The sequence below is a fragment of the Thermothielavioides terrestris genome, chromosome 2, assembly GCF_000226115.1.
Source record: "Thermothielavioides terrestris NRRL 8126 chromosome 2, complete sequence".
NCBI classification, from domain to species: Eukaryota; Fungi; Ascomycota; class Sordariomycetes; order Sordariales; family Chaetomiaceae; genus Thermothielavioides; species Thermothielavioides terrestris.
Window position 1 is genome coordinate 8715970 of NC_016458.1, and position 26462 is coordinate 8742431.

Here is a 26462-nt window from a genome sequence, read left to right on the forward strand (position 1 = left end):
GGGCCTTCCAACTGCTTTCATCAGATAGGTATGATACAAGTTGTTTTACATTTGCAGGAGTCCACAGCCAGCAGATCAAGTCAGGAGGCATGCACATGGACACCCGACAGGGAAGCGTCGTCTACGCTGGCCTGTGCCTCCAATTTCGGTCTCTCTTAACCCTCCCATGCGAGTCCTGCCCCCCTCCAGCCAACCTCCAGCTCACCGCTTCCAGTCATGGTTCCACGCCACCCTGGCCGGCGTCTCGGTCTGCGCCCGCGCGTACTCGATCGGCACCGCGTGCAGGCCGTACACCCCAACCTTCTGCATCGCCACGCGGAAGAGATAGCCCTCGGGCCTCGTGCCGGGGCCGGACGTCAGCCGCAGCTCCTCGCACGCGTCGCGCATGCTCTGGTACTGCCGCATCAGGTTGCTCTCGCGCTCGTGGCGCTGGCGGCGCCGGAAGAGCATCCACGCCCGGTGGATCGTCCAGTGCCGCAGGTACCGGTTGCGGCCCATGCGCAGCGGCGGCGGGATGCGCCGCGGCGAGAGCACGGCGAAGTGCTTGAGCATGTTGATTATCCTCGGGTCGGTCGGCTCGTCATCCTTGCCCTTGGCCTTCTTCCTTTGGGCCTGGTTGGCGGGGGGTTTGCGGGCAGTCTTGGCCGGGGTCTTGGAGCTGCTGTCTTTCTTCTTCGAGCCTGCGAGCGAGAGGCTTGTTGAGAAGGGCCGGACAGAGGGCGCGAGGCATTGTGTCGCGGTCGCGGAGGAGAATGGGGTGGCAGTGAGGGTCGTTGGCCGGTTCAAAAGCCGCGAGGCGAGGCCTTGGAGCGAAACAAGCGGGAACGACATGGCTGCGATTGCTTGCTGCAAGCGTCTCGCTGGTCTACCGGAAACTGACTTCGGCCTGTCCGGTTGAGGCTGCGTCGTTTGTCGACGGATCGTTCGCGGCGGCTCGCCCTGGGCCACCGGCACGACAGGCCCAGTATTTCCCAGCCGAATCGAATTCGCCGTCAATTGCGCTGGCCTGGCAGCGAATCAGAAGGTGAGTAGTGGCGGGATGGGATCGGAGAGTCGATTCGAATTCGTCGCCGTGTTCCTTACTGGAACCCGGTGCACGCGTGCTCGTCGTTTACTCGGAGGAAAATTGGAAAAAGTTAAGGCAAGCGGGTCCGCAGCGTGCCGATAATCTCCGGAGCCGCAATTGGACGCCCCGGACCAAGCTGCAGGGACCCCGGCCTGCCGTCAGGTGGGCCATCTCATCCAAGTTCCCAAAGGACCTTTGTCTCCGACAGAAGCTGCCAAGAGCACCTGGGCTACCACCAAGATCACTTGGATGCCTTTTTTCTTCTTTTCCATCTGGCAGTTAACTACTGAGAGCTCTGTCTGCAGAAGTTTGTCAGCCACTAACGTTAGTCTTTGGTGATGATCCGAATCCCGCGCACACGGTGAGGATCCTGAGCGTCCAGGAACAGTATCTCAGCCAAAACCTTCCTCCAGAAATGGCAGCAGGATGCTGGAGTTTGTCATGACTGATCAGGGACGCAGCTCTCGACTGCTCATACGCAAGGCTCATCCTAGGTATCCAGGCTGGAATGCTCTCATTCGTCGCATACTGTGTGCCTTAAGGAGGTACCTGAAATTTGGAACAAGACACAAGCAGTGTCCGGAATCACCCAGCGGTTTTCCAGCTGTGAAATTACACAGCGTCATTACGTTGCGTTGCCGGCGAGGCCCCATGCAATGAATGACCCCTGCTAGAAAATTTCAAAACCTCTCAGAACCCCGCCCCCACCTTACCTTCTGCTCTTCGCTGCTCGATGACTCGAGACCGAGCCCAGTGAGCATTGGCTCTCTGCCAGTCCATCCGACCTGCCAAACGCCATTCTCGTTAGACCATCGCCATGGCGTATCTCACTCTCGCAGGGGATTCCTGCTTCACGGCCTCCGAGGCCCAGAAGCTCAAGGACCAGATCAACAAGGTGGCGCCTATCAAGGTCTCGAGCTTGCGCGGGTCGTGGATCTACTACGCCCACATCGAAGGCGACGCGAGCGATGCCAAGTCGAAGCTCGCCCAATTGCTCCCTCTTTCAGCCGGCTCTGGATTGTCGGCGCCCCATCTGACGCACATCGGGTACAGCCGCAACTGGTTTGTGACTCCGCGGTACAACTCGCCATGGAGCTCCCAGGCCACCACCATCGCCCAAGTCTGCGGGTTCGAGCAGCAGATCCGCCGGATCGAGCGCGGACGCATCATTACTATAGAGTTCGAGCAGCCCTACAATGACAAGACCATCCCTTTTCGTGACATACTCCACGATCGCATGACCGAGACCCTTTCGACCAATGTGCCCGACCTCGATGCCATGTTCGCCGAAGGGCAACCCCTCCCTCTCGAGGTGGTCGACATCTTCGCCGACGGCCGCGACCCGGCACAAATGCTCAACGAATACAACAAGGCGCGCGGTCTGGCTCTGGACCAGTCCGAAGTGGAATACCTGGTGGAGCGGTTCACCCAGTTGGGGCGCCCCCCGCACGATATCGAACTCTTCATGTTTGCGCAAGTCAATTCGGAGCACTGCCGCCACAAGCAGTTCAATGCAAATTGGACCATTGACGGGATGGCTAAGGGGAGGACGCTGTTCGAGATGATCAGAAACACCCACAAGCAGACCCCAGACTTCACCGTGTCCGCCTACAGCGACAACGCGGCCGTGATGGAAGGCCAGCACGCCAACTTTTGGGCCCCTGATTACTCGACTGGGTCTTGGAAGTTGCACAAGGAGCTGCTGCATGTCCTAGCTAAGGTCGAAACCCACAATCATCCGACGGCGATTGCCCCCTTTCCCGGTGCCGCTACGGGATCTGGAGGAGAGATCCGCGATGAGGGAGCTGTTGGACGGGGCTCAATGCCTAAAGCTGGACTTTGCGGTTTCTGGGTGTCAGACCTGCTGATTCCTGACCACCGTGCCCCCTGGGAAATCGATGTCGGCCGTCCGGCTCACTTCGCCAGCAGCCTCGACATCATGCTTGAGGCGCCCATCGGCAGTGCTCGGTTCAACAACGAATTCGGTCGCCCTTGTCTCACGGGAGTTTTCCGGACGCTTCTCACAGCTGATGATACTGGGGTCGAAGGGGAGTTCCGCGGCTATCACAAGCCGATCATGATTGCTGGTGGCGTCGGCACCGTTCGGGACAAGCATGCACTCAAGCGCCCCGAGGATGTCTTGGAAGGCGCCCACGTCATCGTCCTTGGCGGCCCTGCCATGTTGATTGGTCTAGGTGGCGGCGCAGCTTCAAGCAACGCCTCTGGGGAGGGCAACGCAGATCTTGATTTCGACAGTGTCCAGCGCGGCAACCCCGAGATGGAGAGGCGTGCGCAAATGGTCATCAATACGTGCGTGGCTTTGGGCGAGCACAATCCCATCGCCATGATCCACGATGTTGGCGCGGGTGGTCTGTCCAACGCGCTGCCAGAGCTTGTCAGGGACGCTGGTTTCGGGGGCAGATTTGAGCTTCGCCAGGTCGAGAGCGTTGACCGCAGCATGAGCCCGCTGCAAATCTGGTGCAACGAGGCTCAGGAACGCTATGTTTTGCTTGTGAACAGCGAGGGGATGGAGCGGTTCACCAGCATCTGCCGTACGTCTAGTCCCGCCCTTGCGTGACCGCCGGAGAACTAACATTGCAAAGGCCGCGAGCGCTGCGGTTTCTCGGATGTCGGCACCGTCCTCTCCCGGGAGGTTGACGGCGTCTCGAGGCTGATTCTCACCGACAGGGAATCAATCGAGTACCCGCGTCCCATCGACGTCCCCATGGATGTCCTTTTCCCCAAGGGGCGCAAGTTGGAGCGCATCGTCAGCTCCAAGCAGCCTGCTTGGCCCGTTTTCGATCCTGTCGCTAGCCTGAAGTCGGCTGTCGATGCTTCCCTCAGTGATGCGGATCTCTTCAAGCGAGCTGTGCAGCGCGTCTTTTGGATGCCATCGGTTGGCTCCAAGTCCTTCCTCATCACCATTGGTGACCGCACCGTCGGAGGCCTGACGACTCGGGATCAGATGGTCGGGCCGTGGCAGACACCAGTTGCCGACGTTGCGGTGACGGCGACGTCTTTCAGCCTCACTGGCTCGAAGACTGGCGAGGCGATGGCCATGGGTGAGAAGCCAACCCTCGCGCTCATCTCTCCTGCCGCCTCCGCCAGGATGGCGGTTGCAGAGAGTCTGCTCAATCTCGGAGCGGCAGACATCAAGGGCGGCGCGCACCGCGGAGATCTAAGGCGTGTCAAGCTTTCCGCGAACTGGATGGCAGCTGTGAATCATCCTGGTGAAGGGGCTGCGCTTTACGAGGCGGTCGAGGCCATCGGAGTGGACCTTTGTCCGAAGCTCGGCGTCAGCATTCCGGTGGGCAAGGACTCCACATCCATGAAGTCATCGTGGAAAGACGGAGAGACGAAGAAGAGTGTCACGGCGCCTGTGTCGGTAGTCATATCGGCATTCACTCTGGTGGAGGATGTTCGACGCACGTGGACACCCCAGCTTCGCCGGGTGGAGGATGTAGGGGAGTCTGTCCTGCTCTACGTCGACCTGGCGCAGGGCCGCAAGGCACTGGGCGGCTCTGCTTTGGCGCAGTCTCTCGGCGCCATCGGCCACGAGGCGCCAGATGTGCGCGACGTCGATCTCCTGAAGGACTACTTCGACGCGCTCGCGCAGCTGCACGAGAGCGGAGTTGTCCTTGCGTACCACGACAAGTCAGATGGCGGCCTCATCACCACGATCGCCGAGATGATGTTTGCCGGTCGCTGCGGTGTTGACCTGATGATGGACGGCATCGCGGCCTCGGGTAGCTTGGCGGATATGGTGGACGCCCTATTCAACGAGGAGTTGGGTGCCGTCTTCCAGGTCCGGGCCTCGGACGTGGTCAACTTCAAGAGATGCTTTGCTACTTGCGGCCCTCCGGCTGGCCTGATCAGGAAATTTGGTGTCGTTCAGCCGACATCCAAGCAAACGTTGACCATCCGCTACGGCGAAGGGGCGCCGTTTGTCAGCCTGAACAGAGCCGAGATGCAGCAGTGGTGGAGCAAGACCTCGTACGAGATGCAGAAGCTGCGAGACACGCCGTCGTGCGCGGAAGCCGAGTACGCAAGCATCCTGGATTCCGAAGATCCCGGCCTGTCCTACAACCTCACCTTCTCGCCGGCCGAGAACATCACCCCGCTCACGGCGTCCATCACCAGCTTCTTTGGCAAGATGCCTCGCGTAGCCATTCTCCGCGAACAGGGCGTCAACGGCCACGCCGAGATGGCATTTGCCTTCCGCGCCGCCGGCTTCGACGCCATCGACATCCACATGACGGACATCATCGCCGGCCGCTCGCTGGCCGACTTTGTCGGTCTCGCCGCCTGCGGCGGCTTCTCGTACGGCGACGTGCTGGGCGCCGGCCAGGGCTGGGCGAAGTCCATCCTGCTGCACGACAAGGCGCGGCGCGAGCTGGCCGACTTCTTCAACCGCAAGGACACGTTCGCCCTGGGCGTCTGCAACGGCTGCCAGATGCTGACCCGCCTGAAGGAGCTCATACCGGGAGCCGAGCACTTCCCCACGTTCGTGGCCAACGCCTCGTCGCAGTTCGAGGCGCGCTTCAGCATGGTCAAGATCGAAGACAACCCGGCGCGGCCGTCGGTCTTCTTCAACGGCATGCACGGCTCGAGCCTGCCCATCGTCGTCTCGCACGGCGAGGGCAGGGCCGAGTTCGCGTCAGACGGTGCGCTCCGCGCGCTGACGGAGGCGGGCGGCATCCCGCTGCGGTACGTGGATAACCGGCTCAACGTGACGGAGCAGTACCCATACAACCCCAACGGCAGCCCCGCGGGTGTTGCGGGCGTTTCGAGCAGGGACGGCCGGGTGCTCGCCATGATGCCGCACCCGGAGCGGACCATCATGGCGGATGTGGCGAGCTACGTCCCGCCTGAGGAGGTTGGAGAGTGGGGTGAGTTTGGGCCGTGGCTGAGGTTATTCAGGAGTGCGCGGAGGTGGGTGGGTTAGATTTTGGCTGGTTATTGTTGCTTGCTGGCGTTGTGAAAAGGGGTAGCCAAGGGCGGTTTACACGTGCGAAGAATTATTTCACTTGGCAGGAGGCAGGTACGAAAATCATGTAAAAAATGATGGGTTTGGATCAGACCGTACCTTATGTATCAACGGCAAAATTCAGCATACCTTGACGGTCATGGTAGCATCCTAGAGCATGCCAGCATATCCACACTCACCCCCAGGGGCACTCAATCACGCCTTATCACCTCCCTGCGCCAGCACCGCCCCGTCCAGCGCCACCCATCAAGTTGCGAGCCCTGTAAAACCGCATTTAGCACTCGACGCAGCTGATGGTGATCCCGGGGAAGAATGCCGAACTTACATTTCAGCAACACTCGGATCCGACATGAGCGAGGCGATATCAGGCATGCCGCCGCCCCTCCCAAACGAGTCGGCCAACTCGCGCAGACGCGGGTTGTTCATCAGATTGGACATCAGCTCCGGGTTGTTCATCAGGTTCTGGGCCATGGACGCGAACATGGGGTTGTTCATGATGGACGCGAAGTCGGGCATGCCGCCGCCGCCCCCGCGTCCGCCGCCAAACATGTTCGCCAGATCGGCGAGACCGCCGCCGCCGCCTCCAGAACCGCCAGAACCGCTACCCGCAGCACCCGCATTCCGCGTCGACGAGGCATTCCTCTCGGCCTCCTCCGCAGCGATCTCCTCCACGCGGCGCTTGGCCGTCTCGTAGCCCTTCTTCATGGCCTCGCTCCCGCCGTTGCCCTCGTACTCGATGCCCTTCTGGTACGCCTCCATGGAGCCCTTGGCGTCGCCGAGCGCGAAGCGCGCCAGGCCCAGGCGGCTCCACCCCTTGGTGTACTTGGGGTCGGCGGCGACGGCGGCCTCGGCGTCCGCCTTGGCCGACTCGTGGTCGCGCGCCGCGCTGTAGGCGGCCGCCCGGTTGGACAGGAAGATGGCGTTGCCCGGGTGCAGCGCCAGCGCCTGCGTGTAGAAGTCGATGGCGGCGGCGTAGTCCTTCTGCGCCATGGCGGCGTTGCCCTTGGATTTGAGCGCCTCGGCTTGCTTCTTTTGCTCTTCGGTCGGGGCCTGCTGGCCTGCTGTTGACGGGCCCGGCGGGGTGGTTGACGACGTGGACCCGCCGGCGGCGGCGGGGGGCTTGGACGGCGCGGCGTTCTTGAGCTTCTCGTACACGGAGTAGATCTGGAGGAGGTTCTGCGACCCGACGGCCTGGGAGACGGCCTCCTTGTCCGAGGGGTCCACGCCGAAGGCCTCGCTGATGCAGTTGACGGCGATGTCAATCGAGTCCTTCTCTTCCGCCTGCAGGGTGCCGTCGGTCAACGACGTCGTAAGAAAGTCGCAGATGGCCAGCGCCAGGCGCTGCTTGGTCGTTGTGGCCTGCTCGGCAGTGGTTAGTCCGCGGTCATCTTGACAAGTGCCTTGTCTTCCAGGCATGGGGAGTAAATACCATGGCGGGAAAGCTCTTGGCGCCGGGGATTCCGCTCTTTCGGATGCTGGAATGGGCGGAAAGGAGCAGATTGAAGGCTGCGGATGATGCTGGACACGAGCGATCTTGCTTGGCTGTTCGGAAAGGTGCAGCTAGGTTCCACGCCAATCGATGGAGGGGCTGTCGTCGTTGAAAGTGGGGGAACCACACCCGTAACCACCTGTGCATTGCTTTCGTTACGTTACATTGTCGCTGTCCGTAAATTACACTACGGATGGACTGGAAAGCGAGCGCTTGCCATCTTCGTATTGTTACACTGTTTCTTTGGTTCACACAGTTCGTTAACTGCTCCATGCCTTGCCAGTTACGGTTGACTAGGCCCCACCCAAGGTTGGAGCGCTTCTGGTCATGTTCAGCTCTTAGTGGGCAGGCGTTGAGGTCAGCAGGCCCGTAAAGGCTTCACTTTGGGCAGCTTGCTTCGCCCTCAGCCTTGCAAACAAACAAACTGACAGTATTCCAAACCCGCAGTCGCTGGGACGACCGGCCGGAGTCGACATAGGTAAAGCTATTTGCACAAATTCTCTCGCCCTGGGCAGCTAACAAAATCGAAAGATAAACAAGTTTGCCACAGCAGGCACTGCGATCGACGAGCTTCGTGCAAGTGCGTTCGCGACTATCAGGCGCACTGCGCCCAGCACATCCATCGTCGCCGAGACCCAACGGACGATGGCGGACTCGAGCATCGGCGGCGGCAGCGCAGCACCAGAGAGCTCGGCATCAAATCGCCACACCATCATCCCGGCCCCTATCGCGGCGGACAATCAGCATGTCTGCTTCATCTGCCTGCAGAACGACACCGACACCCCCAACGCGACATGGGTCAACCCGTGCCCGTGCAGCCTCGAGGCCCACGAAGAGTGCATGCTGGATTGGGTCGCTGACATGGAAACGTCCCAGGGGCGGTCCAAGAACGGTCTCAGGTGCCCGGCTTGCAAGGCACCCATCAAAATCCAGGAGCCGTACGACCTTTTCATCGCCCTACGGGACGGGCTGACTCGCCGGTACAGTCGCTTGTCGCCATACATTCTGTTAGTGCTAGTCTCGAGCGGCGGCGTAGCCGGCGCCTCTTGGTACGGCTGGGGTGCGGCCGCCATTTTTGCTGGTCCTGATGCTGTGGTGAGGTGGTTCAGACCACGCCCTGGCCAGGGGTTTCCGTCAATAGTGATGAAGATCTGGGCCTTGTCAGCCATTGGACCGAGCTTGGTGGTTATGCGATGGCTACCATCGCTGGCGAGTGCCGTGTGGTTGCCCTTCTCCCTCGCAGTAAGTGACGGTGCAGTCCTTTCCCTGGCCTGGAGCGCTCACCCCCTTACTGACGCTGGCGCCTTCTTTGGCAGTCCGCCGCAAATCTCTTAGCACACGACAACTTCCCCACATGGCCTCCCTCACCGCAGTGGGCAATGATACTTATGCCCTATGTGCACCTCGGTTACGCCTGTCTCTTTCGCGGCCTCTTCGGGCCGCTAGACAGGCGACTGAATCGCACCCTCCGTGGGCTACGTGCTGAGGAGCCTGATGCGGCCCGAAGGGAGGAAGCGGCGCCGGCCGTGGCGGCGCCTGAGCCGGTCGCCGAAGCAGCCGATGCGCGTAACCCAGAGGAAGTCGATGGAATTTGGGGCGCGGTGGCCAACCTCGGCGGAGCCGTGCTGGGGTTGTTCCGGGAGTTGCCTCTAGAGCAGGTCAACGTGGAGGTGAGGATAAACGGCGGCGCCGACGACTTCCCCAGGGCTCAAGCCGGGCAGGCTCCGGAGGCGGCGCAGATGCTGGAGATCGACGAGGAGATCCAAATCCGAGCCGGCAACGCGGCACCGGAAGCTGCTGAGCAACAGCAGCCAGCACCCCAGCCGGAGCAGCGAAACCAACGACCGCCGCGCAACCTAGACGACCACAATAACGAACGCGGCAACGACATCGGCAATGACAACGACAACAACGACAACAACGACGCGGGCGAAGTCTCATACTTTAGACGCTTCATTAACAACATCGCCACATCCCTCCTCATGCCGGCCATCTCATACGGCATGGGTGAGTTGATTCGCGCGGTGGCACCTAAGGCGTGGGTAACGCGTCCATGGCGTAGAGCGCCAACGGGTCTTCTGCAAGAGCGGTGGGGCCGCAGCTTGGTGGGCGGTTGCCTGTTCCTGGTACTCCAGGACGTGGTTGCGTTGTATACCAAGTACAGACGGGTGCAAGTCAAGGCGAAGCGGAGGGTGAAGAATGTCCCGAGGAGCAGGCCAGAAGATGCGGGGCGGCACGGGAACCGCGCGGCGGGGGGTGCCTGAGCGCAGGTAAGCAGAGCAGAACCGAGTAGGCTGCGGCATGGATCAGCATGTTGTTTTCTGAGTCTCCCAACGTCAACCTGGGGAATGGAAGGGTTGCGGCGGACCTGGAGCAGCTTCCGATTCCTTCACAACCCCAAGATGCGTGCACGTCGGCATCCGGACTGGGCAGCAATATTCGTCATTCTCTTTGCCGAGTTCAAGAGAGCCACGAAACTATCAGTATAAATACCTGGTATGGATCACCAGACACACTCAATACCCTGACCAAATCCTTAAGGAGTGTTGGGTCTCCTGGGGTGGTTGGATTTGCAGCCTTGGACATTGGGACTTGTCAGAGGCCGCAGTTTTGGTAAGAGTCTTCTGCATAGTGGGTTGTCCCAACGTCTTCATGGGCGGGCAAAGACGGCAAATACAATAATACCACACAACAGCCCAGCGACGCATCTCCGAAGGGAGTCAGGGGTAATGGGCAACATAAACACACCGACAGGAGTGGGATGCCATACCCCAAAATTGAGCATAGAGCACCATGGTCCAGACCACGACGGGAAAGGCCCGCTCACTCAGAAGAATATCGCTTCACCACTGGTCCGTGAAACAAGCTGCCGATCTCCCCTCAGTCGAGCGCTCATCGATGACATCGCCACGACGTCATCCCTCCTTTTCTTGGGCCACCCCGTGACACCGTATAACACCGCGATCCCCGGCCCTCCCTTTCTCAGCTTTCTGGGCCCCCGGGTTTGCTCTGTTTTCTTTTGCTTTTATGCTGGCTGTTTTCCCACCTCATCATCCACAAATTTTTGGAAGCCACAAACATCAACGAAAAAAACGGAAATAAAACAGTGACGTCTCTTTTCTTCTTGTCACATTTCGAGAACAAAAGAGAAAAAGAGAAGAAAAAGTAATATCCACACCTCTCACCATGAGCGACTGCGGGTGTTCGACGACGGGCACATGCAATTGCCCTCAGGGCCAATGCACCTGTCCCAACTGTCCGGTGAGCTAATAATACCTACCGCCGTCACCTGTTTAGTGTGTTCATCACTGCGGAATGATGGAGCTGACACAAGCTTGATACGGCAAAGAGACCAAACAAGTGAATCGTCCATCTGGGTGAGCGACATGTGGCCCCCCTGAGGGCCCAGCCGGCCATGGTGTCAGGTCCTGTATCAATAGGGGTTTCTGCTTGCAGTTTTGATGGGGATGTGATGGCGCACATTGTATCCTCTGCGATGCAAGAGTTCGTGTCTGCTTTTGTGAAGTTTCAAAAACTTTGACAAAAGGAAGCAACGGAGAAAAAATTGCGAAAAAAAAAAAAAAAAAAAGGAAAAAAAAATTGCCATGTACTATTAGATCGCCAAGTATTCCAACAGAGCCTCGGTTTCGGGCCCCATGGTAGGGAATCATCTTCGTTGCTGGGTGATTAAGTACTCCGGTCCACCCACGTCCGGGGCAGCGCTGACCTGATGAGTTATCGTACAGCATGCAGTGCATGCAGTCTTGTACTGACAACACTTTCAGATCCGCCGAGAGCGGGCCATCCGAATCCGCCTCGACGACCGCGCAGCCGCCTAGGGATGCCACCCTCCCTCCAGCCAGGACCCGAGGCGTTTCACGAAGCCCTCATCCCCGTAGTTAGTCCTGGCCGCAGCCCAGCCAGCCAACAGCCCGATCTTCCGTCCCGGTAGCCCGGGCCCTTATGTTCCGTAGGAGGACAGTGGCTCAACGGAGGCAACCACGGGATCACTTGAACAGCTTCCAGCGAAAACTCGAGAGACCACCTTGACGAGTTTCAAATGCTGAACGACATGGTATCAACTCAAAATATATACAACCCACCAGCCTGCACGGCGGTGCGCTAAAATCGCAAATCCGGGCCCAACAGCCCGGGCCATCCGTAAAAAGCATACCAGATCTCGCAACAGATCTGCGAGCAACTTTTTTTTTGCCGATATTTTTTTGCCGATGCCATCCCATGCGGTCTGAATGCAGAAATTCTCATCGTGCCTCCAGAGTCACTCCAGATTATAAGGTGTGCAGCCTAACCGTGGAGACCGCCGGTGCGTTCTCGCATCAGCTCTCGCCGTTCCTTGTCCTTGGCTGTTGTACTAGTTAGTTCGTGGCAGTTAGACAACCGGGTGAGCTATCGGACGTACCGCTATCCCAGGCGATGAACTCGTGGAGACCGAATCCGGCCGGGACCATTGGCAACACGGGCACCTTCTTATCTGTGACCACTTCCAGGAGGGCGGGCCCATCGGAGTCGATGAGCCACTTCAGGGCATCGACGGTTTCCTCGGGCTTGACCAGGCGCCTGTGCTGCAAGCCCATGGCATCCGCCAGCTTCATGAAGTCGGGGTTTCTCTGGTGGGTGTGGGAGTAACGATCTTCGTAGAAGAGGTTCTGCCACTGCGTGACCATGCCCTGTTCCTCGTTGTTCAGGACGATGACCTTCACCCCGATATTGAACTGCACGGCAGTGGCCAGCTCGGTCATGGTCATGGCGAACGACGCATCGCCATCGATGTCGATGACCAGGGAATCGGGCTTGGCAACCTTGGCGCCGATTGCGCTAGGCAGGCCGAATCCCATGGTGCCCAGGCCACCGGAAGTGATCATAGATCGGGGATGACGCCAGCGGAAATGCTGAGCAGCCCACATCTGGTGCTGTCCAACACCCGTGGAGATGTACGTGTCGTGCTTGCGGTGAGCCGTCAAGTTGCTCAGCTCCTCGATCAGCGTCTGGGGCTTGATCAGGCCCGAGCGCTCAGCCCGCTCGTAGTCTGAAAGGGGCCATTTCTTCTTCCACGCATTGATCTGGTCGAACCAAGCTTGCCTGTCGGCCATGGTCTTGGCTTGGACGTGCGGCAGAAGCAGCTTGAGGTTGGCAGCGAGGTCGCCTTCGATGGCCTCGGTCGCCTGAACGACCTTGTTGATGTTCTTGGGCAGGATATCAAAGTGGACGATGCCACCTCGTCCTTCCTGGGCCGCAGCCTTGGCGGCAGGGGCGAACTTGGCAACACTGCAAGTCACGCGGTCATCGAAGCGCGCGCCAAGGGCAATGATCAGATCGGCTTCTTGCATGGCCAGGTTGGCGTACGCAGCGCCGTGCATGCCGAGCATGTGCAGGGACTTCTCATCCAGCTCGTCGAAAGCCCCCAGGCCTTGGAGGGAGGTGGTGACGGGGAGAGAGGCCTTGTCGGCGAGAGCCCTCAGCAGTTCCACGCCGCCCTCAGAGCAGATGACTCCGTGGCCAGCATACACCACAGGCTTTTTGGCGATGTTGAGAAGATCGGCCACACGGCGAATTGAAGCCTTCAGCTGCTTCTGGGTCAGCTCGATTGCCGCGCGGGAGGCAGCACTAGGAATCGTCGGGATGGCCGAGTCAGTCGGGATAGCTCTCCTGAGCACGCCGGCGGTAATATCCTTGGGGAGATCGACGAGAACGGGCCCAGGTCTTCCACTGGTAGCGATCTCGAAGGCCTCGTTGATCCTCCGCGGCAGCTCGGCCACACTCTTGACCATGACATTCCACTTGGTGCAAGCTCGGGAGATGCCAACCACGTCGGCCTCCTGGAAGGCGTCGCTTCCAATGGCCGAGGTGACAACCTGGCCGGTAAAAACGACCATCGGCGTGCCATCGGCAAGCGCGTCGGCCATTGGGGTGACGACGTTGGTAGCGCCGGGGCCAGACGTCACCAGAACAACACCGGGCTTTCCCGAAGCACGTGCGTAGCCCTCAGCCATGTGGCCGGCACCTTGCTCGTGCCTCGGAAGAATGAAGTCGAAATGGGGTGAGTTGTAGATCGCATCGAACACGGGCAGAATCGCGCCGCCAGGGTAGCCAACTAGAGCAATACAGGGTCAGATGGAATCAGCCGAGGTAGGTAGAGGGAGCAACCGTGTCTAGACGTACAGATGTGCTTCACGCCATGTCTGAGCATCATCTCGTGGAAAATTTCTCCTCCTGTTTTCCCAATGAACCTGTGCAGGCCGTGTAAGTCACATGGTGGCGGAGCTGTCATGGCATTGGGACGAAGCAAACGTACGACTCATCCATGTCGCTCTTCCGAGGGTTAACGAGAGGCTGGACATGGCTTCGATCTCTGGTGGTCGCAGGGTTGAACGACGGGCTGGGGGTCGGCCGTGCATCGCTGGTCAACATAGTTAGCCGACCCGAGTTCAGCGGTGAGTCACCAAAAGTGAGAAGTCCACGACTGCAGGCAAGGCGCAAACATACGTGACGGAGGGGTTCGCAGCAGCAGTTGACGACTGATTTCTGACATTTGACGGGCAATTGCGCCTTGTTGTCACGACTGCGGCTCTCTGGGTTGCTGTGAGAGCGCGTTGCTGGCCAGGCCGAACATCGGCGAAGCCCTTGAGGGCGCGCGAAGTCTGGCGGAGCATGGTGGCCGGCGGAGAAGAGGAAAGGGACCCCAAATAGATTAGTTAAGGGATGGGAAAGGCGCAAGAGGAGAAAAAAGGAGTAAATAGAAAGTCAACCCGATCGACCGCTACTCAGGGTGTTGCGTGCCACGGGTCGAGCTCTTCATCAAGAAGGCAGGCAGAGTCAATGGGGCCCCACGGTGGTCGAGTTGATGGGAAGAAAGGACCTCGACCTTGCCGCGGAGCCGTCTCTGGGGTATGAGTCGCAGGGTTTCAATTTTTTGGCACGTCGATTGTGGGGTAGAAGATGGATGTGACAGGGTTTGCACGGATCGCAGAGTGGCTTCAGTGGCGAGGTCGGTAGCAGCCACCTATACCCAATTGGCTGTCACCTGCAGCTAGCGATGTTCACTATGTCCTCTAAGTATCGCAGTAGTTGCATGTGCTCGGGCTGGACTCCACCTGATTTCTTTATTTTGGAAACAAAAAGGCAAAGAACTTGGAACGGATGCTGAAAGTCAGGAATTGCCATGGTCTGTCTCACATGCGGTCCATGGTGTAGTAACACTAGGAACTGTGCTGTGTGCTGGCGGCGCGACAAACAACCTCCTGGTTCGCCAATCCCACATGAGCGAGCCATGAAGGTAAATTCTCTGCGGTATCGGTGCGTCTCGAGGTGCTTCCATGCCAAAGCACGGCAACTCTTTGTGTAGTCCGTACCTAAAACCACAATTCAATAATAGCTAGGTGCCGTACCTACATTTTCGTTTCATCGCGGCTGTAGCAAAGCTAAACATCTGGATGGCTTTCACCCCGCAACTATGGCATGCCGCTTTGCGGCACATGTCTCCGGCCCGGTTGCGGAGCAGCGGGGTGCCAAGCAGCAGCCCGGAGCCGGGACACGGCTTCACCGGTACATTGTGTCACGGAGTCAACCGCAAAAGGCGACGTGGCCCTTGCGCTAGACATCGCCATGGTCCAGACGTGCGTTTGGTTGGGAAGGCGACTGAATTACACGGCAATCCGCAAAGCAAGCCCAGCTGATAGGCGTGGCGGGCGGCGAAGGCGTTGCCCGCTCCACGATTGCACGATCAAACTCCGCCCATGTGCGGCTTTCCCGGGTGGGGCCAGCCGAACGCAAGATTCCCGATTTCCGATTCCCGGTCCCCACCGTGATGCGGAGCTGCTTTTGAAGATCGGGACTTAACCGGCATTTGTGGCCGGCCTATCAGAACAAGCCAATTGCTGACGCTCTGTTGCATGCTCATATCCGAGAGAAAGCAGTCCCTCCTACAAGATTAAATGGGAAAGGAAACAAGGCCGTGATCTTGTCGCTCACTGCGATGCCAAATTCGTAGCGCCACTCCACTTCACGGCCCATACCACAAAAGACATACACTCCTTTTTTTGGATAGCAAAGATTCGTCCAACGGAACTCGATGGCTCTACATATCGCATGCTAAAATCCAAGCAAAGACTCAGATCCCTTAAAATCTTGGTATATCAATACCACGGGCTCTTGAGGAAGGGGCACAGCCTAAACGCCCCTGCTTCCTCCGCGATACGTAAATACGGTTCCGCGCATACAGCAGTCCGTTTTGAAAAGACAACAGACAAGACAAACAAGCATGCTTTCTCAACCAGCTGAATCGTAACAGCCCTCTGCGTATCGCTGACGGTGGTGACAAGGCCCGTAGAAACATTCCATCCATCATCACTACGAGCCTGACCTGGAAAGCAGCAGAAAATGCAAGAAAACGCCAGGTTACCCCGACCTCTCCTCCATGCTCTAATTGCTGTTTCATTGACTAGGATATAAGCTCAGTTTAGACACAGTCGTAGTTGGCAGAAATCGAACAGACCGGGTGGACACACAGCTGCGGCCTTCCCACGCATCGGCCACTCCCCCCCTAACCGCATTTGCGGGTGCGGAGGCTCGCGGTGGTGGATGAGCAGCTGCGGCGGTGACATGGGCAAGCTTCGAATGCACTCGAAGGGGGGGATGGAGCGAAGAAGGAGGTTGAGAGATGGGGAACAGAGAGGGGAAGAACGAGAGATGGTCACGTACAGCAAAGCGAGCGTCAAGTCGCCGCGGATATGCGCCTTGAGCTCGATCTCCACCTCCAAGTTCAGATCCAGCCTCAGCCTCAGCGGGTTCTTGCCGCCGCCCTCGTTTTGCGGCTGCATCTGCTGCTGCTGGCGGTAGCCGACCTGGTCGTCGTAGTCCTCATCCTCGTCCTCGTCGTCGCGGTAGCGGTTCTGGCGGCGGCGGCGGCGGCGGCGCTGCAGCTGTTGGTTCTCGTTCTGCCCTGGCTGCTTCTGCATCTGCTTCTGCTTCTGCATCCACTTGGGCTGCGGCTTCTCGTCGCCCTTGGGGGTGGGCGGCTGCGACAACGTCGGGCTGTGCTCTGCTTTGTCTTCATTTTCCTGTTGTGGCTGGGCGTCGGCCGGGTATTCTTCATGTGCCTGTTCTTCTTCTTCCTCTTGTTGTTGTTGACCGTCTTCGTCCCCATGCTGCTCGTCGCCGGATTGGTAGTCGTCTTCTAGGACCCGCTGGCTCTCTCCTTCCGGGTCCTCTTCGTCGTATTCGCCGCCTTCCTGGCCTTCCCCGCCATCGTGCTGCTGGTTGTCTATGTTGTTGTCTTCACCACCGTCATCATCAGCGGTCGCGTTGTGCTGTGACTGCTGAGCCTGGTTGGACTGCTCAGGCTGCTGCTCCGCTTCCCCATCCTGGGGAACCTCCTCGTTTCTCTTTCTCTGACGCTGTCTCTCGTTAGGAATGCCCACTTAGGTACCCGCGCCCTATGATGTGTCTTACCGATGGCATGTTCGCAGATTGTCCTGTGAGTCCGTCCGTGATAACGTTATGTGTTCTTTGGCAGGGATATTGTGGGATGAGCCAGTTTTTGAGACGGTTAGTTAAAGTTGAAAGATTGAAAAGCCAACCATCTCAACGTGTGGGCATCATGGCGCAAAACATGACTCTGGACCATACCCTTAATGCGCCGTCGATGCTGGTGACGCCATAGGGCTGCCACCCGTCACGGGTCACGGATACCCTGAAGTGCCCACAAAGGGTATATGACGTATGCACTGCATCGACCGCTCGTGAGGTGAACAACGTTTTGGTGATTGATGCGATCCAGTCCACGGCGCACCAATCAGCCCGAAAGACAACAACATGACATAGCCAGCAAAACTCTGACTGCCACTTATGTAGCAGTCTGCTTGGAGGGTACTGGGTAGGCAGCTGTTCAGGAAAACCGCCCCTGGAAAGCGGGCATTCCAAATCGTGGCAAGGGGAGCCGGAGTATATGACGAAAGTGGTCTTGAGAAAGCACAACTCCCACCTGTCTAGCCCACACCCAGTCACTGCATCACAAAGTAATCGCATACGAACCATGTCCATCGGCTTGCTCGTCATCGCGGGCATCCCCACAACCATCGGGGTCTGCGAAGCGCTGAGCGCCCAGAAGAAGGCGGATGCCGCAGCCAAAGAGAAGGCCAAATTCCATCTTACGGCGACCGTTTCGCTCGATGGAAACGAACCAGTTGAATGCTGGTGCATCCTGAAAGACGGAAAGGTACGCTGTTGCTGTTGTTGTCCAAGACAAACCCGGGAGTTGACAAGGTCCGCATAGCTCTGGATCGATGACCCGGCCTTCCCAATGCCGGGGCACAAGTTCACGGGGTACTACTTCACGTACCCGTCCGAGGCGAAACACCTGGGCCTGGTCAGCACCATCGCCGACGACCCGCCCATGCTCAACTGGATCTTCGTGAACAAAGACAGCGGCTTGCTGCGCCACGGCGGTCGGCAGGAGACGCTGGGCGGCCACACCATTGGGCCGTGGCACTGGACCGATGACGAGAAGTGGCTGACCCTTGAGGGCGACGCGTCTCGGTTCGTGGCCGCGCAGCTCGAAAACAAGAAATGGGCCATCGCGTGGGATCGGGATGGGCGTTTCAGCAGATGTGGGGAGCGCTCAGGAGATGGGATGGAAACGGAGGTGGAAACGGAGAGCCAAGGCGCCCCCCCTGGCCGGCCCCGAAAGTGGGTGCCCGTCATGCTTCAGCGAAAGATGCAGCTGGGGATGGAGAGTCGATACGTCAAAGGATCGAATGGATAAAGTGACGAAGAAGTGCAGAAGTGGCGTCCATAGGGTGGGTGGCGCTGGGGTTCTTGTGGCTTGGCGGTACGCAGGGCGCTTCTGCGTGTAAGTCGATCGATCAGCCTGTACAACGGATTACCGTATACTGCAAGTAAGCAAGTTCCATGCAACCATTACACTGTGGCCTGGCATGGGGGGCAATTTCTTGCATGACTTCATCGCCAGGTCCGTCTCTGGGGATCCGGTTTTGCCCACTGCGCCGGTCCTTGAAAATAATGCCTTTAATAACCCGCCCGTCTCTCGGGACCCGAGTCGCTCCCGTTAGAGATCACAGCTCGGCCAAAACCCGCAACGATCGAACCCACAACAGGATACCGGAACGTCTCTTGACCAAGACATCTCATCACTTCCGCCGCCTTGGAACCCTTGGAACCCCCTGGCCTTCAATAACGATATTTCGACAATGGCATCGCGAAGCGGTTCCGAGGAGAAGAAGCCCCGGCGCCAGCAGACACAGACGTACGAGTCCGAAGGCGAGGAGTCGGAGGACTACCAGCCCCTCCGCCAGAGGAGACGCAACCAGCGGCAGCAGCGAGGCGGCCAGGGCGCGCTCGACAACCTCGCCCTCGACAACGTGCGGAACACGGCAGGCGGGGTCGTCAACACAGCGACGAACACGCTAGGGGGCATAGCCGGAAACGCCGTCGACCAGAAGGGCGGCCGAAAGAGCGACACGCTGAGGCTCAGGTTGGATCTCAATCTCGACGTTGAGATCACGCTCAAGGCCAAGATCCATGGTGATCTGGAACTCGCTCTCTTGTAAATGACAATGTTTTTCCCTTCAACCCTCTGTTTACTTTACTATCTCTCCCCTCCCCCTTACTCCCCCTCCCCCCCCCCCTCTCCTCCACCGAGCGTCTTGCGTGCATGAGAAAGCTGCACTCGTGGAATACCGACGCGGGTCTTCAGCCTCTAGAAACAAGCGTCTCGCAAGAAGTCCCGTCCACTTCTCCCGAGTCCTTTCCTCGCCGTCTTCACACCGCGCCTCTTCACCTAGGCTAAAGGTCAATGTAGAGAAACCTGAGCTACACTCACTTAGCGCTCTGGGGATGCTTTTCCGTGCTGCACCGTTCTCCTTCACGGGGGAGGGACCGTCGTTGTTGCCGGCGATGAATGCTTGTGGTTTGCGGATGGGTATAAAGGGCTAATTCCTTAGAAACTGAAGCAACTAGAGAGCGTTCCAAAGTCAGAGAGGGCCGATTGTTCATTCATCCCACGTATACGAGAGCCGGTTCCGGGAAGCGGGTTGCTTTCTTTCTTGGATTGCATTGATTTTGGGGGATTCAGGGTCTTGTTCACTGGCGAATGTTGGGTGCCGGGTTTTGGTTGTCTCTTACTAGAGTCGCTAGCGCAGCAGCACAATGCCTCAACAACATATCGGAGCTGTAAAAAAGAGACTAGGCAACGGCCATACTCAATAGGTGTCTCGCTGAACTCGGTTTGTCTAGTGACTCTAGTCGTACATATACGTACCAGCTTTGCTGTGTTTACTAGGATATCACCACCGAAACGGGCTGCAGAAACACCAGTTGAAGACGGCTGGTAGGGATGTCCCCGTTTCCTTCCACCGTTTCATTGCCCGGCACTCCGGGCGTGTTCCCCAGGACCCTGGGGCCCGGAACGATATGCCAAACACTCCAGCTCGCGGGAAGGATCTCGAGAACAAGCCAGCAGCAGGGAGCCCATTCATAAGTTCCAGGTCATTCCGGACCCTCGGCAAATTTCTTTTGATTTTCATTCATCAACAAGAATGAGAGTTCGAGCACTGTACGTACACCCCACGGACTACACTACACCCCTTTTGATTCCGAAATTCCTCATTGTAGCCTCGAAACCAGCGAAGGTGAAGCTTGTCCTACACGATCCTCCAAACCCTGCAGGCAGCAAGGGCAACGGACGGGCCATGATGTCATTCCCGCAGCTACTCGTACACTACAGTAACAACGACATTCACAGCAGAGCCAGGCGTCCACGGGGTCTTACCCGCCTATGACGTTGCCACATCTCCCTCTTTCTTCCCCTTTCCGTTTCACGCATCATAGGAATCTGGCATCGCTGCCGGTGCACTCAAAACTCGACAGACAGGCTCTTGAATCTGGCGAAGAGGGACCTAGGACTACGGATCTCCTTCGCCCGCCGTGTTCTTGCAGTGGCCACGGCGTTCAGAAAGGTGGCATCCGCCCGGAGAACCCCCGGAGTTCCGACACTGCTTAAAAACGACGTCTCCTTCATCTCTCCGCCGGCATATAGAAAGCAGGAAGGGCCCGGCGAAGGTTCTCCGAAGCAGTCAAGTAACCATGACATCTGAGCATCCGTCTGAACGACGGTCTCGGTCACCTCCCTCGCGCCAACAGGCAGAGGAAGACCATATTATCGACACCGGGCCAGGGGGTCAAAGCGACCCCGAAGAGGCTCCCCGCCCAGCCAACACTCAAGATGAGGACACTTCGGCGCACTCAAGGAGCCCTGCTTACGTGGCGCCCATCCCGACGATAGGCAGCATTCCACCGGTCTCGCCGGGGATACAAATATCTGCCGCGGACCGCCCAGTTATCCCGCCCCCCATCGGCGCTCTGCTCACCGGAAAGCCCGTGGATGAAGATGGCGACGTGGTAGACCTCAAGACGGGGCAGGTCCTGGCGCACGCGGCCGGCGACCTGCCCTCGATGGTGGGGAGGCGCGTGTCCAACCCGCAGGGCGACATTCTGGGCGACGACGGGGAGCTACTGGGCTACGTCGCCGACATCGAGTGGGGGCGCGCTCGGCCGCCACCGGCAGCACCATCCACAGCGCCGCCGCGCCGCCTGCTCGACCTCATGGGCCGCGCCACGAGCTCGCTGATGGTCGACCACCTCGGGAACATCCTCGACGCCAGCGGCGCCGTCGTCGGCAGGTTCCATGACAACAACAACCCGCTGCACCGCAAGGAGAAGGAGGAGAGAGAGGCCCGTGAGCGGGCGCAGAAGCAGGCGCAGGCGGCAGCGGAAGCCGGGAAGTCAGAGGCGCGCCGTCAGCAGCGGTCGCCTCCTCCAACACCAGCTTCGCCTGAGCAGCAGCAGCAGCAACAGCAGGAGGAGGAGGAAGAGCCATCCCAACCACCTACCGGCGAGGAAGGTGAACCCAGGCCAAGACGCACAGAGGAGGAGAGGAGGCAGAACGCGGCGGCGTGGAGGAAGGAGAATCCAAACGAGAGCCCGTCCGATATTTTCCTGGACGTGAAGTCGACGAGGGAGGGGATCCAGCTTACAATCCGGATTCCGACTGTGTTTAATGGTCAGCAGACCACACCACACGTCTCATTTTCGTGATGGCTTGCGCCGGACATAATGAGAGTTTGAGTCGAAGTCAGGACCTGGAGGTTGGTGGGCGACCATATACGGTGTTTACTGTGGTAATGTCGGGCCGAACTCAGAATAGGGGCACTAGGAAGCGTGTACTTTGGTTCGAAGCTCTTAGGACTGTTAGGCGGTAGGTTTTTCCGGAGGGTGCTGATACCAGCCGGGACGAATCCAGGCCCGGAATACACCATACTGATCTATGGACGAGGTACCTGATTGTTTGTTTGGAGGGGGGGGTGGGGGGGGGGGAGAATACACAGCGCGCCAGGACTCACGAGAAGCCCTCATCATCGAAGTTGGCCCGGAAACGCAGGTTTGAGGGGGATCGGTGTGCGACAGGAAAGCCTCAGCACTCGATCTTCATGACGTCTGAATTACATCCATCCAAGGGTATCTGTCAGGGGCGTAAACAGAATGCCAGACGGGCCATGGCTCAAGTAGCTCACCATCAATCGGCGAAGATGATCCAGAAAAGCAGGCTTTTGGCGGATCAAATGGTCCGGTGTCCCACATAAAAGCCACAACACTGGTCTTTCATGACGACTTGAACTGGTCCCAGATGTGCTTCTTCCCCATTTATCCCGGGTATCTGTCTGATTGCGGGGAAATTGCCATCGCCCCGTGGAGGGTGTGGGAGGGGTGTGGAGGCAAAGTCATAACGGCATAACGGCGAGATCTTTTCCTTTGTACAGGAGAAACGGAGCAGCGTCTACCGCAGTAGGAGGCTGTCTTGGAGACTTCCAACTGCCACGCAGCATGGCTCCGTGGCAGTCATCCGTCCAAGCCACGGCCGATCACCAGGCGGTGGGACAATTCTGCGCGCATGATCTTCGACTCCTTCGATTGAGCATACCACAAGTACCTACATACATGCGTACTTGTCGGCATGTATGTAAGGTACTTGTCGTATGTACCTAGCTGGGCTGGGAGGTTAGAAGGGCTGGGCCCATCCCTCGCTTGTTTTTCTTCGATGTGAAGTCATCCATCCCATCTCCGGGTGGCGACTAACAGCAACATGCCAGATGATCATGCCTGGCTTATGACGACGAAGTGTCCGGCATCAAGCAGCTGAGATGCAAAATAACGAACAAATTCGAGCCATCGCCCAATAAACCATCCCAAGCTGCTGACCACAGCTTCTCCTTGACGTAAAGTCCTGAAGGATGACGTCGGGATTGAAGTGCGGACCGCAACGTGCAGTGACGGTTGCCCAAGCACAAACCTGCATATTTGGTGGGAAAAGGCATAAGAAGGCCAAGCGCTTGACGGGTTACGGGTTCCTCATGACAAGCTGAGCTTGGAGTCGAGACCCAGCAGGATCAACATTCAATTAGCATCAACCTTGCCAAGCTCAACCTAGGTGCATCATTAGCCTTATTCTTGATACCTGACCAACTAGCCCACAATGAGCGACATCCGCCAGAAGACAACCCCGCCGGGCTCTTGGCCCTACAGCAAGGGCGAGTCGGTCGAGGCCGGCGCGGAGCGGTCTGCCGCAACCCCACGCTCCCCACCGGCCGCGCCCGAGTACCAGGCCCTTGGCGGCGAAGAACTCGCGGCGAGTTATGCCGATGATTCCCACAGCGGCGAGTATACTCACCGCGGGCCAGAGGCCAAAGGGGAGGAGGACATTACGGAGACTCCCCAGGAGTTGGAGGAGCAAGAGCCAATCCAGATGAAGGACGAGGAGGGCTCGGCGGCGCCAGCGCAGGAACAGGAGAGCATTCAGATAGGCGAGGAGAAGCCGGAGCCTGTCGAAGGAGAGAAGGAGGGAGAGGAGGCCCTGGAAGGGGCAGGGGAGGACAAGCCCCAGACCGAAAATGCCCCCAAGGCGGGCACAACCGCGTCGCTGACCAAAATGGCGAAGTGGGCCTTCGACCGAGCCTCCGAGAACCAGCCCACGGAGGAGGCGCGCGACTCCTTCCTCAAGGCGGCCCGGAGCACCCTGATCTCTGCCCCCAAGTCGGCGGGGAAGCCGGAGACCTCCCAGGGGGAAGCCGCTGAGGACGACAGCCAGAAGAAAGCGGAGCCCGAGACGCAGACTGAGGAGCAGCAGCCCGCTGAGGAAGAAGCGCAAGCGCCGGCCGAAGCCGAAGCCGAAGCCGAAGCCGAGGAGCCCGAAGAGCCACCGCCGACGGCGGACATCAGCATCCTCAAGGACGGCACGGTCAACAAGGGCGGCAATGTGGTCACGGAGGACGGCGAGATCGTCGGGCGCGTGGTCGAGGGCGAGCTCGCGGAGCTGGTGGGCCGGAAGGTGGACGAGAACGGCGCGGTCTGGAGCAGCGACGGCAAGGTGATCGGGCGCGCCGAGGTCATCCCGGAGGACGAGCGCGAGGAGATGCTGCGCGAGCCCGCGCCGTTCGAGAGCTTCCCCGAGGCGGTCGTCGACAAGGACGGCATGGTCCTCGCCTCGCCGGGCGGGGAGGCGGTGGGGAAGGTCGTAGAGGGCGATGTCGGCCTGCTGAAGGGCAAGAGCGTGGATGCGGACGGCGATATCCTGGACAAGGTCGGGAATGTCATTGGCAAGGCGGTGCGGTGGGAGCCGGAACCTGAGCCCGAGCCCGAGCCCGAGCCGGAGGTCGACAGATCGGTGCTGGCGGGCAAGCGCGTGAATAAGGCCGGGAACGTGGTGGATGAGAACGGGGTCATCTTCGGTCGGGTTGTGGAGGGCGACGTCAAGAAGATGGTCGGCCGCATGTGCGACAAGCAGGGCAATGTCCTCAGCGAGAGCGGCGACATCCTCGGCAAGGCTGACCCCGTCCCCGAGGGCGAGCGGGAGGGCGTGAAGGAGGGCCCCTTTGCTGAACTCGAGGGCTGCACGGTGGCCAAGGACGGCACCATCGTCACGCCGGCCGGAGACATCGTCGGCCGGCTGGTCAGCGGCGACGGCAAGCTCCTGTTCGGACGCGCTGTCGATGAGGACGGCGACATCCTGGACAAGAACGGCAACGTCGTGGGCAAAGCCGAGCGGTGGGAGCCCGAGAAGGTCGAGCGCGAGAAGAACCCCATGTCCGGCCGCCGTGTCAACCGCGAGGGCAACGTGGTCGATCAGGATGGCAATGTCATCGGCAAGCTCACCTCAGGCGAGCTGATTGTCTGCACCGGAAAGGATATCGACGACGACGGGGATGTCGTCGACTACAAGGGCAACGTCGTCGGCCACTGCACTCTCCTCGAGGACCTCCCCGCAGAGCAAGAGAGCCCCGAAGAGAAGGCAAAGCGCGAGCAAGAGGAGCAGGACAAGAAGCTCGCCGTCCAGATGGCGGTGTGTATCGAGCAGTGCCTGGACAGCATCCGGCCCATCTGCAAGATGATCACCGAGGTGCGTTACCTACCGGCCCCCGTAGTTCCTAACCGCTCAAACATCATCTTGGCGTGGACTACTAACACGACAACCAGAAAATCGACAAGGCCGAGCGCACGCCCGCAGATGAGCGCGACGAGGAGCAGCTCGTCGGGGAGGTCCGGCCGCTGATCGAGGAGGGCGGGCGGATCCTCAACGAAGCCAAGGGCGTCATCAAGGGCCTCGACCCGGAGGGCAGGATCGCGGCCAACGCCAAGTACAAGACGGCCTCGCGCGAGGCCAGCCCGGAGGAGTACCACCTCGCCGACGTGCTCAAGGACCTCACGGGCGACGTGACGCAGTGCATCGACAATGCCAAGCGCAAGCTCGAGGACATGCCGCACGCGAAGAAGGCGCTGAACCCGCTCTGGGGGCTGCTGAACGAGCCGCTGTTCCAGATCTTGGCGGCCGTGGGCTTGTTGCTGGCTGGTGTGCTCAATCTGGTGGGCAGGCTTGTAGGTCACAAATGCTTTTTTTTTTTTTTTCCACCGCGGCCTAGATCGAGAGATACTGACTGTTTTTCTTTTCAGCTGAGCGGGCTCGGATTGGGCGGGATCGTCGATGGACTTCTCGGCACGCTGGGTTTGAACCGCGTGCTCGAGAGCCTGGGCATTGGATCGTTCAGTAAGAGCTCGAAGAGCGGCAAGAAGGGTGGGCTACTTGGCGGTGTGCTTGGTGGTTAATGAAGCAACTGAAGTCCGGAACGAACCGAGATCCTCGTATCCGAGGGGGACGAATAATTCGGAAAACTGGAAACGTGTAACTCTGCAATGGGATTTGAATAGTAAAAGTTGAATATTTCTTCTTTAGTTTGGATGCACTGCGCACGCAACACGGACACTGATTTGCTATCCTGACATCTTCCATCTCGGAACCCCTGAACTCGACGTACCTCTCCAAGTCCGGGTCTCGTAGAACTGCGTCAATAATCCCGTTCTCCACCGAGACCGCGAACTCGCAGCCCTCGTCCGGGCTGACATTGCCGGCCTTGCGAGGAGGGTAGATCAGGATGAGTCCGTCGGTCACGGCATCAAAGAAGTGTATAGCAGTTGTAGGTGCACGCAGCGAGGTAGCCGAGGCTGGAGAAACTCAATCGCTCCTCGTCCCCGTCATTCTCCCAGCCCAGCGGGCGAAGCTGGTATTCCTCGGCCTCTGGCACGCCGAGCAATCGTAGCTGGGGGAAGGCTGCAACATGGCAGGAAGGAGGAGGGCCAGCCCGGTGTGAAGCGCCAGCACAGCGATTGATATTTTAGCCTTGCACTCATCTCCGACGAAGCCTCGGCCGTCTTCCGATCCACGCCGGCCCGACCGTCAGGACTCACATGGGTTACATGGGCTGACCACCACGGCCATCGTGATTTGGCAGTTCATGGGCCGACAGACTGTTATGACTGGAGTTATTGGAGTTGCCGAG

General features: G+C 59.0%; 11 protein-coding genes across 11 annotated transcripts; 6 read left to right on the plus strand and 5 right to left on the minus strand.

Moving 5' to 3' along the window:
• Positions 1–1109, minus strand: THITE_2170501 (uncharacterized protein). Its single transcript, XM_003653492.1, has one exon. It carries the CDS (start codon positions 829–831, stop codon positions 202–204), a length of 630 nt encoding a protein of 209 aa, XP_003653540.1. The 5' UTR covers positions 832–1109; the 3' UTR covers positions 1–201.
• A 610-nt stretch (positions 1110–1719) lies between these two features.
• Positions 1720–6111, plus strand: THITE_2116053 (uncharacterized protein). Its single transcript, XM_003653493.1, has 2 exons — positions 1720–3618; positions 3670–6111. The coding sequence occupies exons 1-2, from the start codon at positions 1884–1886 to the stop codon at positions 6009–6011; spliced, it is 4077 nt and encodes a 1358-aa protein (XP_003653541.1). The 5' UTR covers positions 1720–1883; the 3' UTR covers positions 6012–6111.
• A 23-nt stretch (positions 6112–6134) lies between these two features.
• THITE_2116055 (uncharacterized protein) lies at positions 6135–7671 on the minus strand. The gene is made up of 3 exons (XM_003653494.1): positions 7483–7671; positions 6379–7412; positions 6135–6313 (listed from the first exon to the last, which is right to left on the minus strand). Exons 1-3 carry the CDS (start codon positions 7483–7485, stop codon positions 6259–6261), a joined length of 1092 nt encoding a protein of 363 aa, XP_003653542.1. The 5' UTR covers positions 7486–7671; the 3' UTR covers positions 6135–6258.
• Positions 7672–7898: 227 nt separating this feature from the next.
• Positions 7899–10039, plus strand: THITE_2116057 (uncharacterized protein). The gene is made up of 3 exons (XM_003653495.1): positions 7899–8020; positions 8074–8784; positions 8859–10039. The coding sequence occupies exons 2-3, from the start codon at positions 8188–8190 to the stop codon at positions 9804–9806; spliced, it is 1545 nt and encodes a 514-aa protein (XP_003653543.1). The 5' UTR covers positions 7899–8020; positions 8074–8187; the 3' UTR covers positions 9807–10039.
• Positions 10040–11573: 1534 nt separating this feature from the next.
• THITE_2116061 (uncharacterized protein) lies at positions 11574–14426 on the minus strand. The gene is made up of 5 exons (XM_003653496.1): positions 14047–14426; positions 13856–13960; positions 13723–13790; positions 11963–13654; positions 11574–11906 (listed from the first exon to the last, which is right to left on the minus strand). The coding sequence occupies exons 1-5, from the start codon at positions 14211–14213 to the stop codon at positions 11848–11850; spliced, it is 2091 nt and encodes a 696-aa protein (XP_003653544.1). The 5' UTR covers positions 14214–14426; the 3' UTR covers positions 11574–11847.
• A 1676-nt stretch (positions 14427–16102) lies between these two features.
• On the minus strand, positions 16103–17019 carry THITE_151282 (uncharacterized protein; the record flags this gene model as incomplete). Its single annotated transcript, XM_003653497.1, has 3 exons — positions 16103–16148; positions 16261–16955; positions 17011–17019. 3 exons carry the CDS (start codon positions 17017–17019, stop codon positions 16103–16105), a joined length of 750 nt encoding a protein of 249 aa, XP_003653545.1.
• Positions 17020–17593: 574 nt separating this feature from the next.
• Positions 17594–18322, plus strand: THITE_2044512 (uncharacterized protein; the record flags this gene model as incomplete). Its single annotated transcript, XM_003653498.1, has 2 exons — positions 17594–17776; positions 17834–18322. The coding sequence occupies 2 exons, from the start codon at positions 17594–17596 to the stop codon at positions 18320–18322; spliced, it is 672 nt and encodes a 223-aa protein (XP_003653546.1).
• A 415-nt stretch (positions 18323–18737) lies between these two features.
• Positions 18738–19127, plus strand: THITE_2116062 (uncharacterized protein; the record flags this gene model as incomplete). The annotated part of the gene is made up of 1 exon (XM_003653499.1): positions 18738–19127. The coding sequence occupies exon 1, from the start codon at positions 18768–18770 to the stop codon at positions 19125–19127; it is 360 nt and encodes a 119-aa protein (XP_003653547.1). The 5' UTR covers positions 18738–18767.
• A 1645-nt stretch (positions 19128–20772) lies between these two features.
• THITE_2029979 (uncharacterized protein) lies at positions 20773–21663 on the plus strand (the record flags this gene model as incomplete). The annotated part of the gene is made up of 1 exon (XM_003653500.1): positions 20773–21663. A coding segment is annotated over one exon (891 nt), but the record flags the coding sequence as incomplete, so codon positions are not given.
• Positions 21664–23842: 2179 nt separating this feature from the next.
• THITE_19888 (uncharacterized protein) lies at positions 23843–25731 on the plus strand (the record flags this gene model as incomplete). Its single annotated transcript, XM_003653501.2, has 3 exons — positions 23843–25027; positions 25105–25503; positions 25579–25731. Coding segments are annotated over 3 exons (1737 nt in total), but the record flags the coding sequence as incomplete, so codon positions are not given.
• Positions 25732–26078: 347 nt separating this feature from the next.
• Positions 26079–26401, minus strand: THITE_2088696 (uncharacterized protein; the record flags this gene model as incomplete). Its single annotated transcript, XM_003653502.1, has 2 exons — positions 26079–26233; positions 26371–26401. The coding sequence occupies 2 exons, from the start codon at positions 26399–26401 to the stop codon at positions 26079–26081; spliced, it is 186 nt and encodes a 61-aa protein (XP_003653550.1).
• Between the last annotated feature and the right edge of the window lie 61 nt (positions 26402–26462).